Genomic DNA, 12,442 nt, shown 5'->3' on the forward strand with positions numbered 1-12,442 from the left:
TTGCTCTAAATCCTTCCTCATAGCTCTGCTCAGTCCAGTCCAGACAGGTTCTTCCAAAGAATCCCTGTTGAGATGTGCTTTGGGCAAGCAACTGAATGGAGTCCCAGGATCCAACTCAATTGACAAAATGGAAAGCGGTCCAGCAACAGGATAAAGTATCCTGGAATCCAGTGATCCCCGTGATTCACCTCATTTCGAGGGGCATCAAAGTGCTGTGCCAACATGCTGTCTTTCCTCAGATATTCGATATCCTTCACGTGTCCCGTAGTTTTCAGGTGGTCTTGATACAAAGCTGGCAGCTGCTTATGGAATGCACCTGTAGTTCCCATCTGAGAGGATCCTATGATTACTTCAGGCATTTGGGAGGAGGCCCAAGTAATGAACTGTGAGTCGAGGCCAAGGAGCTGCATGCTTCAGCTAACAACTGCGGATGTAAGACCAACATTGTCTTCCAGCTTGAGGTCTCAGATACATCAGAAGCACGAGCTGTAATGAAATCCAGGGTCTTGGTTTTCAGCTGCCCTGCACTGTGGCGGTGAGCGAGGATGAGATTGTGGGCAGCATTCTCAACACAGAGGTCCATGTAGAGGACATCCTCGCACATGACCTTCAAACGCTCCAGGTCATACTTGTCAGCAGCTGCCAGCACAGCATCTGCCATGCTGTGGAGGTCTGGTGCCTTCCCGGTATAAATGAAGTCCATCATTGCCTTGAAGACTGGGGGCTCCAGATCCTGGATCTCCACGCGTTTTATTCTTTTCTCCTCCATGTCATGTTCAAACATGGCTCTGAAAACTGGAGAGCGAGCTGCTAAGATGGCCTTGTGGGCTTGGAATTCCTGGCCAGCTACCACCAGGCAGCAGTCTGTGAAGAGGGAATTCTCCCACAGCTGTCCTAGCTCATCTTCCAATGTGTACCTTGGAACCTGGATACCGGGCACCGTGCTCTTCCCAGAGTTGATGACGGAGTCTTGGACCACGAGGTCCACCTCGCAGAAGACAGTGAGTTCATTGTCTGGGAAAAGCCAAGACTCCAGAAACAAGAGCAAATCTCGGTGGATGAACTTTTTGAATCCCCAGTGTTGTTTTGGCGTGAACTTGAAGAATCTTGGGCTTGCCATGCCATTGGTTTTCTCTCCGTCGACACTGATGATCCAAAACCGGAACCTTGCCCAGGCTGGGCTCTTTGGGCAGCTGAGCATCGTTAGGTGAACTGACAGGTAATCTTTGCTTTCTTCGTCGATCCCATTTGCGAGTATTTTCAAACACCATTTGTCGTTGTCACTGAATCCTGAGGAGAAGGTTGGGCTTTTAATGCCTTCCCCTATCTCCTGAAGCAAGAATCCGAAGTTGCTTATGGTCCAGCTGTAGGAGAATTTCTGCACACTGAAATCTGTGTAGCCCCATCTCTCGGCTGTCCGGTCGTCTGACATATCTACTGTGGTGATTTGAAAGTGAACCTGCATCCAAAATGAAGAAGTAGGCCTTTTTCTTCTTCAACCTGAGGTCACAATTGCAGATATCTGTAACAAGGAAAATAAAATCCTGAGAGACTCGTATTGGGGTTCAAATTTCAAGCTCAAGGCCAGGAAGGCAAAGCAGCCATGCCCCTAGCTCTTGCCTCTACCTCAGGCTCCATGAGTTCTCAACAAACATCACACTGTTGCCTCGCCTCAGCTTAACAAGAGATAAGCTTAGACTGACTACTGAAGGCCCCACTCCTAATTTGATACACTCTAGTGCTGGGGATAAAGGGCATGAGCTCTGTTACTGGTTTAATTTCATTCAATCTCTTGGAGCCCTGTGTGTACTCCAACACAAAGAGAACCGTCTGCCTTGGTCTCCTGAGTCCTCAGAAGAAAGGTATCTGCCTGGCTTCTCTGGGTAGCTAATATGGGTGCTTTCCTCTTTTGAGACCCAGTGAAGTAAAACAGTGTAAGCCATGTATGTAAGACCACAGATAGCTTTTAGTCTTTTATTTTCACTTCTCCCCTCGGTTCTAACTTCTATGGGGCTGGCAACTTGGATATCACTCTGAAATTTTCTATCAAGATTTCAATATTATTTTCAGAGAAGAGAGTTTGTGCTACTCACTACGGACAGTTCACTTCTAGATTGAATCTGAGGTCAACAGGTAACTACTTTTGACAATTTTACTCAATTGATGAAGCATATGGAACATTTTATACACACACACATTCAAAAGTGTTGTACTAGGGTTCTAGAGCAACAGAACATAGGGAATGAACGTCTTTGTGTGAAAAATGGAGATTCCTTAGAATGACTTCGTGCTGCATTCCTGTTAATCCCACAATATCAGTTGTGAAGTAAAAGTATAAGAATCGAGTACTTACTGAGTCCAGGAGGTTGGACGTAGGTGCTGCTCTTCAGTATATGCTGAAATTAAAATAAGTATTCTCCAATGGCAGTGAAGAGATGGAGTTACTGAAATGTCAGTGCAAGCACTCAGAGTGTTGTAGCTTCCTTCTTGCATGTTCTTTTACATGCCTCCAGCAGAAGGTGTATCCCAATTTAGGGTGTGTCCCCCCCAGCCCAAGATCTGGATTAAAGGTGTGTGTCTTCTGGCTGGAGAGATAGCTCAGAGGTTAAGAGCACCGACTGCTCTTAGAAGTCCTGAGTTCAATTCCCAGCAACCATACGGTGGCTCACAACCATCTGTTATAAGATCTGGTGCCCTCTTTAGCTGTGCAGATATACATGGAAGCAGAATGTTGTATGCATAATAAATAAATAAAATCCTTAAAAATAAAATGGTGTGTGTCTTCAGGCCTGTTGATCCTGTTTTTATGCATGTGATTACTACCTCCAAAATGAGTACTTCAAGTGGATCTCCTACTCCAACTTGTGCAAAACACTCACACAGTTGTGCCATCCATTTTAAGGAATTGTTTAGTTAGTTCCAGGGGTGGTCTATTTGGGTAGCAAGAATAACCATCACAAGTGAATTTTGCTCTCCTGAATTATTCTTCTCTAAATAAAGAAATGATTTCTATTTCTACACAGTTGTTATTTACTCTTCTAGTGTTGTTGAATATTCCTACCACCCCACGGTGTTGGCATATACCATTAATCTCAGCACTTAGGAGTCACAGGTAGGCATTTCTTTGTTAGTTCAAGGCCAGCGTGGTATGCAGAGATAGTTCTGTGAAAGCCAGAGCTGTTACACAGAAATACCTGTTTGTGAAGAAAATGATTCTTCCCATGAACATGATCCAGGAAGAGGTCTTTTTTTCTGTTTGGGTTCTCAATGTTCACAATATGGAGCTCAGGTTGGAAGAATCCCTATATGGTGGGCATTAAGCAGGGCCAAGCAGGAAGCTCTGAAAATGGCTGTCTTTTTTCCTACCCTTCATTCCATCCATAATCACTGTCCTGGGGATTGCAACACCAAATTTCACTGGTGGTCTTCCCTGTCCTCTTCTGTTAATCCTCCTTGAACACTAGCTTCTGATCCCCTTAAGCGTGTGCTATCAGAAGACCCTAAAGGCCTCTTATTTTGCTCATGCTGAGTGCTAAGATAAAGCTTCTTATTACCTGATAATTTTCATCCCTCACTTGTAATTCTGTCTTCCTCAATCTTTGAACACCCAGGCTTACTCTGCTAGGCTTAAAATTGTAAGAGCATTCTGGTTTGCAAAGGGTTCAGGATATATTCAACATTTACTCAAGAGCATCTTCCTTCCAATATGGGGTCTTGAAATTAACAAATATAATTGCTACAAAGGAGTTATTTCTGGATGGAGTACCTACTATCCTGACCCTGAATCCATCTAGTGAAGAATCATCTATGCCTTAAGTGGACACCTGCAATAATGTTTCCAAAGTACAAAAAAATAAAGGTAAAAATAAACAATCAGAAACAATTGATTTAATTATCTTCGACTCACAGATAGTGTTGTAGCCAGACTTTCAGGACAGCCAGACTGGGAATGGCTGTGCTCATTCAATCAATAAACTTATTTCCTTGTAGTCTAGGCTCAGAGATACTATCCAAGATAAGACAAACATAAGAGAGATGACATGTACAGAGAATCTTGATCAACAGGCTACAGAGGGAAATCCATCTAAATCCCCTCCCTTTATGGTTTCTGTGGAATATAGTCTGCAATCCATGGTAAGGAGAATAATCTCTCACATTAAGGATAGAAGAATATGCATGGCAGTTCTGCGGTTGAACAGGACAGAACCTACCTGTGGATGAGGGAGCATATGACCCAATGACACTCAATCTAAGTGACTGACAGGAGAAGGATTTAGGATATTCACTAACCACACTGATAGGTATGTCTGAAATACTTTTTCTAGACACGATATCTAAGAGGCAGGGAAAAGACCAACACGATAGATAGTTAATTTGAGTCTCATTGGCCCTGCTCACTGCTGATGCAATCCCTGTGGGATCCACCCCACCCAGGGACTTCAGAGACCCCAGTACCAGTCCTGGCTCCATGCACCGGAGGAGGAGAACATCAGAGTATTGGACATGTTTGCACCCACTGGAAGGAAACCTTGGTCCTGGCACAACAGGAGAGGAATAGTCTTCTACACTCAACAGAAAGAGGGATGGGAAGGAGAGAATATAAAAACACATTGAACAACAGAAACAAACAAAAAAAACAATAGTACAAAACCTGAGTCGAGGAAATCTACAGTATCAAGAACTGATCATCACAACAGAGATGAAGCAGAAGATAATGACTATTAAAACAAATTCATGAAAATGATTGAAGTCCTCAAAGAGATATTGGAAAAATGCCTTAGAGAAATAGGAGAAAAAAAACAAACCAAAAACTACAAGAAACAATCAATTCCCTGAAAGAAAGCCAAGAAAAAAATAATCAAACTCATGAAGGAAACAGTTCAAGACATGAAAAATGAAGTAGAGATAATAAAAAAAACAAAGGCTGAGGGAGTGCTGGAAATAGAAAAGCTGGGTATATGATCAGGAAGTACAGATGCAAGAATAATCACAGAATACAACTCATGGAAGAGAGAATCTCAGGCATTGAAGATATCTTAAGAGAAATAGAATCATTGATCAAAGAACATGTTAAGGCAACAATCGCTAATACGAAATATACAAGAAATAGGGGACACCGTGAAAAGGTGGAACTTAAAATTAATGGCTATAGAAGAAGGTGAAAAACTCAACTCAAGATGCAGAAAACATATTCAACAAAATCATAGAAGAAAACTTTCCCCACCTAAAGAAAGACATGCAATGGAAGTAAAAGAAGCCTACAGAACACCAAATAGAGTTGCCCACAAAAAAGTTCCCTCACCACATAAAAATTCAAACCCCAAACACACAGAATATAGAAACAACATTAAAAACAGCAAAGGAAAAACATCAAGGAATATATAAAGGCAAACCTATTAGAATTACACCTGACTTTTCCGAGGAAACACTAAAAGCCAGAAGGTCCTGGATAGATATTCTACCAATACTAAGAGACAAAGGATGCCAACCCAAATTACTGCAGCCAGAAGAGTTTTCAATCAATACAGATCCAGAAAGCAAGATAATCGATGAACAATCCATATTTAAACAATACATACCACTAATCCAGGCCTCAAGAAAGGTGTGGAAGGAAGACTCCCATCCAAGGAAGTTAACTACAACCAGAAAAACATAGGCAATAGATAATCCCACTTTACCACAGCCAAACATAAATGGGGTGGAAATCCACACAAATCCCACAACTCACCACAAATCTAAAGCAAACAAGAATGAACAATCCATGGTCATTCATATTCCTCAATATTAATGGTCTTAACTGGCCTATAAAAAGACACAGGCTAGCACGAAGCTCGTGGGATTGCAGTGGCCCTGAGGATTCTGTATAAAATTCCACAGTGGAGCAGAGCTGGATGGACTAAAGTGGGATTCTGCAAACAGAAAAACCATGGAATCCAGAAACTGATTGTAAACTTTTTATTCACTTTATATTGCCTTTGGTTAACAGGGATGGACACACCCATAGACACAAGAGGAGGACTTCAATCCTCTGGGTCTCCAGTTACAGATGTTTGAGAAGTCACCCAGGAATGCAGAGAGCTGAACTCAAGAACTGGTCCTCTGCAGGAGCAGCAATTGCTTTGGCCAAGTGAGTCAACCCTCCAGTCCCCATGAATTGAGTTTGGAGAAAAAAAAAACTGGCATCTTTCTCTCTTCTCTGTCTCTCGTAAGCAAACATGTATGTCTGTTTCATCCTTTGCTCTAAATCCTTCCTCATAGCTCTGCTCAGTCCAGTCCAGACAGGTTCTTCCAAAGAAACCCTGTTGAGATGTGCTTGGGGCAAGCAACTGAATGGAGTCCCAGGATCCAACTCACTGGACAAAATGGAAAGTGGTCCAGCAACAGGGTAAAGTATCCTGGATTCCAGTGATCCTGGTGATTCAACTCATTTAGAGGGGTATCAAAGTGCTGTGCCAACATGATATCTTTCCTCAGATACTCTGGATATCCTTCATGTGTCCCGCAGTCTTCAGGTGGTCTTGGTTACAAAGCTGGCTGCTGCTTATGGATTACACCTGTAGTTCCCAGCTGAGAGGATACTATGATTGCTTCAGACTGTTTTCTGTGAAACTTATCTTGAAATCTGAATTGAAAATTTCAGACACATCCAAGTTAGATCTTCATAGAAGTGGTAACACATAAGAAACATAACCTAACACTCTAAGTCAAGTCTATTATTGTGTCTCACAGGGTGAAGAAAACACATCCCAGTTGTTTGATTTGGATCCAGTTTAAACCTCAAAGTACCTCCAGCAGAAGTATCAGAGCACAGGATAACTAAGGCCTGGAACAACAACACATGACTCAGCATACAAAATATCTGCGGCAGATGGACCATCAGCAACTTTCATTGTTACCTGGAGGAAATGTAGGAACCTAATAGAAGCCCAAATTTTTCAATAGGAAGCAACTACCAGTGGTGATTGAGATTACACACTAAGGCTTCAATCTAGAAAGAACGGACTACTTGTCAGTTTACCTAGTATTGTTCAGCTGTCCAAAGTTTCTGGTTTGCCCAAAGTTCCAGTTCTGGATCTTAAGCACTGGAGGGCACCCTGTCCTGTGAATGAGGGCCAGAAGAGTCTTTAAGTTCTTATCAGGCTATGAATGGGGATGCACAAGGTTCATTCTTTGAGATTTCCTCTTGGATCATGGGCAATGGCTTCTCCCCGAATCTGAGCTCACTGTCTTCTGCAAGGTGACGGTGTTCCAAGACTCCTTCATCATCAGTGACCATATCAGGAAGCCAGATATAAAGGTTCCAAGGTGCAGGATGGCAGATGAGCTAGGAGAATGGTGAGAGAATTCCCCCTTCACAGACTGCTGCTTGGTGGTATCTGGCCAAGAATTCCTGGTTTACAAGGCCATCATAGCAGCTCAATCTCCAGTTTTCAGAGCCATGTTTGAACATGACATGAAGGAGAGAAGAACAAACCACTTTGAGATCAATGATCTGGAGCCGCAAGGCTTCAAGGGAATGATGGACTTCATTTACACGGGGAAGGTACCAGACCTCCACAGCATAGCAGATGCCATACTGACAGCTGCTGATAAATATGGCCTGGAACGTTTAAAGGTCATGTGTTAGGATGCCCTCTGCAGGGACCTCTCTGTGGAGATTGCTGCCCACACTCTCTTCCTGGCTGACATCCACAATGCAGGGATGCTGAAATCCTGGGCACTAGATTTCATTACAGCTCATTTTTCTGAGATCTCTGAGACCTCAAGCTGGAAGACAATGGTGGCCTCATATCCCCACTTGGTGGTTGAAGTAGACACCTGAATGGTTTTTTTGCATAATATTTTCCTATATCCCTCTCCCAAACGCTTGAAAAGATCATAGGTCCCTGTCATCTCTGACATAGAGGTGTCTTCTAAGAGTAGCAGCCAAATATGACCTCCTAACCAAGGATCATATTCTGAAGCAGGAAATACTGGTGTCCTTTTGTAAATCCTATTCAGGACATAAAAGCAATCTGCAGTGGCAGCCTGGAATACTCAGGGAGTGTGAGTGGATCAAGGGGAGCAGTTATTTGAGATGAGGCTGTTTTACTTGAGTGGCTTAACCTCTAAAAACTAAGACAAACCAAAATAAATAAAAGAAAAAAACAAGACTTCAGTTTTGTACCATTTTCAAACATAGTTGAGCAGAGACATGCTCATCAAGAAGAACACATAAGTAATGAATAATGTGTAATTGCCATGCTTATTCTTCTGGTCCCTAAAGTCAGAGATTATTCTCTTTTCCATGAAATGCAGACTACATTCAAGAGAAACCAAAGAGGGAGGTGATTTAGATGGGTTTCCCCCTGTAGCGAGATGACAAAATTCTTCATACATGCCATCTCTCTCCAGTTCATCTTATCTTGGAGAGTATCTCTAATCCTCGACTACAACAAGTTCATTGATTGAATCAGCACAACCATTCCCAGTCTGGCTCTCCTGTAAGTCTGGCTGCAACACTATATACCAGTCAGTAGAAGATAATTCAATCAACTGGTTTTGATTGTTCAATTATTCTTTTGTTTACTTTGGTAGAATTATTGCAGGTGGCCACTTAATAGCATAGATGATTCTTCACTAGGTGGATTCAGGGTCAGGGTAGCAGTATTCCATGCCAGAAATCAATCCTTTGAAGGGATTATATATGTTAAATTCAAGACTGCATATGAAAGGGATATGCACTTCAGTAATTGTTGAATATATTCTGTACCCTTTGAAAATCAGAATGCTCTTACTATTTTAAGCCTAGCAGAATGAGCCTAGAAGTTCAAAGATTGAAGAAGACAGAATTACAAGTGAGGGATGAAAATGATGAGGTAATGAGAAGCTTTATCTTGGCACTCAACAGGAACAAAATGAGAGGCCTTCAGGGTCTTCTGATAGCACACACTTAGGTGGATCCGGAAGCTTGTGTTCAAGGAGGATAAACATAGGAGGCCAGGCAAGACCACTAGTGAAATTTGGTGGAGACATTCCCCGACAGCAAGTATGGATGGAATGAAAGGTAGGAAAGTATATAGCCATTTTCAGATGGTACTGCCTAGTCCTGCTTAATGCCCACAATAAAGGGATTCTACGATCATGAGCTCCATATTGTGAACACTGAGAGAAAAAAAGACCTCTTCCTGGATCGTGTTCATGGGAAGAATACATTTTTTCACAAATATGTATTTCTGTGTAACAGCTCTGGTTGTCATAGAACTATGTCGGTATACCAAGCTGGCCTTGAACTAACAGAGAAATGCCTACCTGTGACTCCTAAGTCCTGGGATTAATGGTATATGCCACCACAGTGGGGTGGTAGGAATATTTACCAACATGAGAAGAGTAATAACAACGGTGTAGGAATAAAAAACATTTCTTAATTTACAAAAGAATAATTCTGGCAAGCAAAATGCACTTGTGATGGTTTTTCTTGCTTCCCAAATATACCACACGTGGAATTAACTAAAAAAATCCTAAAAGGAATGGCACAACTGTGAGGAACATTTTGCATATGTTGGAATAGGAGATCCATTTGAAATTCTGATTTTGGAGGTCCAAAACACAAGGATAAGAGCAGTATCAACAGGCCTGAAGACACACATTTTTTTTTTTTTTTTTTTGCTTTTTCAAGACGGGGATTCTCTGTGTAGCTTTGGAGCATATCCTGACACTTGCTCTTCAGACCAGGCTGGACTGGAACTCACAGAGATCAACCTGCCTCTGCCTCTGAGAGCTGGGATTAAAGGCGTGTGCCACCACCACCCAGTCTAAGACAAACACCTTTAATCACGATCTTACGCTACAAGACACACCCTAAATTCGGACACACCTTCTGCTGGAGGCATATAAAAGGACATGCAAGAAGGAAGCATCAGCACTCTGACTGCTTGCACTCATCTTTCAGCAAGTCCATCTCTTCACTGCCATTTGAGAACACTTATTTGAATTTCAGCATATACTGAAAAGCCGCAGTCACATCCAACCTCCTGCACTGAGTAAGTACTGGATTCTTATACATTCTCTTCACAGCTAGACATTGTGGAAATTACACTACTGCAGCCCTAAGACATTCTAGTGAATCTGCTTTCTTCCCACAGAGAGAAGTTCATTCCATATGTTCTGTGGCTCTAGAGAACCCTAGTACAACACTTTTGGACACGAGTGTATAAAATGTTCAAAAGGTTCAACAGTGGAGTGAAATTGTCAAAAATAGTTACATCAGAGTGATGTAACTGTCCATAGTAGCCTAAACTCTATTCTATTAAACTTACATTGATTCTTGATAGAAAATTTCAGAGAGGTTTCCAAGTTTCCAGCCCTACAGAAGTGGGAACAGAGGGGAAAACAGAAAATAAAAGCATAAAAGCTAACTGTGGTGCTACAGATATACCTTACAATTTATGGAGTCCCTGGGGATCAAAATAGGAAAGCAGCCTTATTAGTTAGCTAGAGAAGCCACACTGACAACTTTCTTCTGAGGACTCAGGACACAAAGGCAGATGGTTCTCTGTGTGTTCAAGTACACACATGAGATTGTACCAAATTAAAAGAGTAACAGAGCTCATGCCCTTTATCCCAGCACTGGAGTGTATAAAATTATGAGTTGGGTCTTCAGTAGTCAGTCTCAGGATTATCTCCAGTTAATTTGAGAAGAGGCAGCAGTGTGATGTTTGTTGAGAGCTCATGGAGCCTGAAAGAGGCAAAAGCTAGTGGCTTGGCTGCTTTGCCTCCCTGATCTTCAACTTGAAGTTTGAATGCCAATATGAGTCTCTCAGGATTTTACTTTCCTTGTTACAGATATCTGCAATTGTGACCTCAGGTTGAAGAGGAAAAAGGCCTACTTCTTCTTTTTGGATTCAGGTTCACTTTCAAAGCACCACAGTAGATATGTCAGAAGACCGGGCAGCCGAGAGATGGGGCTACACAGATTTCAGTGTGCAGAAATTCTCCTACAGCTGGACCATAAGCAACTTCGGATTCTTGCTTCAGGAAATAGGGGACGCCATTAAAAGCCCAACCTTCTCCTCAGGATTATTCAGTGACAACGACAAATGGTGTTTGAAAATACTCACAAATGGGATCGACGAAGAAAGCAAAGATTACCTGTCAGTTCACCTAACGATGCTCAGCTGCCCAAAGAGCCCAGCCTGGGCAAGGTTCCGGTTTTGGATCATCAGTGTCGATGGAGAGAAAATCAATGGCAAGATCAGCCCAAGATTCTTCAAGTTCACGCCAAAACAACACTGGGGATTCAAAAAGTTCATCCACCGAGATTTACTCTTGGGTCTGGAGTCTTGGCTTTTGCCAGACAATGAACTCACTATCTTTTCCGAGGTGGACCTCGTGGTCCAAGACTCCGTCATCAACTCTGGGAAGAGCACGGTGCCCGGTATCCAGGTTCCAAGGTACACATTGGAAGATGAGCTAGGACAGCTGTGGGAGAATTCCCTCTTCACAGACTGCTGCCTGGTGGTAGCTGGCCAGGAATTCCAAGCTCACAAGGCCATCTTAGCAGCTCGCTCTCCAGTTTTCAGAGCCATGTTTGAACATGACATGGAGGAGAGAAGAAAAAACCGCGTGGAGATCCAGGATGTGGAGCCCCAAGTCTTCAAGGCAATGATGGACTTCATTTATACCGGGAAGGCACCAGACCTCCACAGCATGGCAGATGCTGTGCTGGCAGCTGCTGACAAGTATGGTCTGGAGCGTTTGAAGGTCATGTGCGAGGATGCCCTCTGCAGGGACCTCTGTGTTGAGAATGCTGCCCACACTCTCATCCTCGCTGACCTCCACAGTGCAGGGCAGCTGAAAACCAAGACACTGGATTTCATTACAGCTCGTGCTTCTGATGTATCTGAGACCTCAAGCTGGAAGACAATGATGGTCTACTCACTCTGACCACGCCCTCACAAGCCCTCAGGTACTCTTGTACCCAGCCCCTAAGAAGGCGTGGCTACAGCTTCCCCTACAACTCCTCCACCCATGATATGAGGGTTTGTGCTAACACTTATTATATCTTGTAAACTGTGTTCAGTTCATATCCCCAGAAGTCCTACTCTTTTTTTGAACGGAAACTGGAGTAGCAATATCTGGGTGGATTGTAGGGAGGGGAGACTATGGTCAGCGTGTATTGAATGAGAGAAGAATAAATACAAAGAAAATATGAACAATTAGAAATACATCTGAGGAAGAAGTATTTGCACTTATCTGCAAAGAAGAAAACATGGAGATCCCAGTGACCTATGTAAATGCCTATCAAAATATGCCTTCACAGAGGAGGAGAGCCAGGATACCTTGATAGAGGGAGTTGTTACAGCCTTCATTAGAAAACTGGCTCTAGGGAAATTCCCAGGAATCCACAAGGATGACCACAATGAAGAATCTAGGCAATTGTAGAGAGGGGAACTTAAATGCC

At 42.8% G+C, this 12,442-nt stretch overlaps 2 protein-coding genes and 1 pseudogene across 2 annotated transcripts; 2 read left to right on the forward strand and 1 right to left on the reverse strand.

Moving 5' to 3' along the window:
- Positions 1-346: 346 nt before the first annotated feature.
- On the reverse strand, positions 347-1,432 carry LOC100755736 (speckle-type POZ protein). Its single transcript, XM_027434176.1, has one exon. It carries the CDS (start codon positions 1,430-1,432, stop codon positions 347-349), a length of 1,086 nt encoding a protein of 361 aa, XP_027289977.1.
- A 5,436-nt stretch (positions 1,433-6,868) lies between these two features.
- Positions 6,869-7,822, forward strand: LOC113838547 (annotated as a pseudogene).
- A 3,020-nt stretch (positions 7,823-10,842) lies between these two features.
- On the forward strand, positions 10,843-11,925 carry LOC100756032 (speckle-type POZ protein-like). Its single transcript, XM_035451317.1, has one exon. It carries the CDS (start codon positions 10,915-10,917, stop codon positions 11,923-11,925), a length of 1,011 nt encoding a protein of 336 aa, XP_035307208.1. The 5' UTR covers positions 10,843-10,914.
- The last annotated feature ends 517 nt before the right edge of the window (positions 11,926-12,442 follow it).

The sequence above is a fragment of the Cricetulus griseus genome (assembly GCF_003668045.3).
Source record: "Cricetulus griseus strain 17A/GY chromosome 1 unlocalized genomic scaffold, alternate assembly CriGri-PICRH-1.0 chr1_0, whole genome shotgun sequence".
Lineage (NCBI taxonomy): Eukaryota > Metazoa > Chordata > Mammalia > Rodentia > Cricetidae > Cricetulus > Cricetulus griseus.

What these genes read in the sequence shown, in the direction of transcription:
- LOC100755736 (XM_027434176.1), bottom strand. Translation starts at nt 1,432, where the DNA reads ATGTCAGACGACCGGACAGCCGAGAGATGGGGCTACACAGATTTCAGT.
- LOC100756032 (XM_035451317.1), top strand. Translation starts at nt 10,915, where the DNA reads ATGTCAGAAGACCGGGCAGCCGAGAGATGGGGCTACACAGATTTCAGT.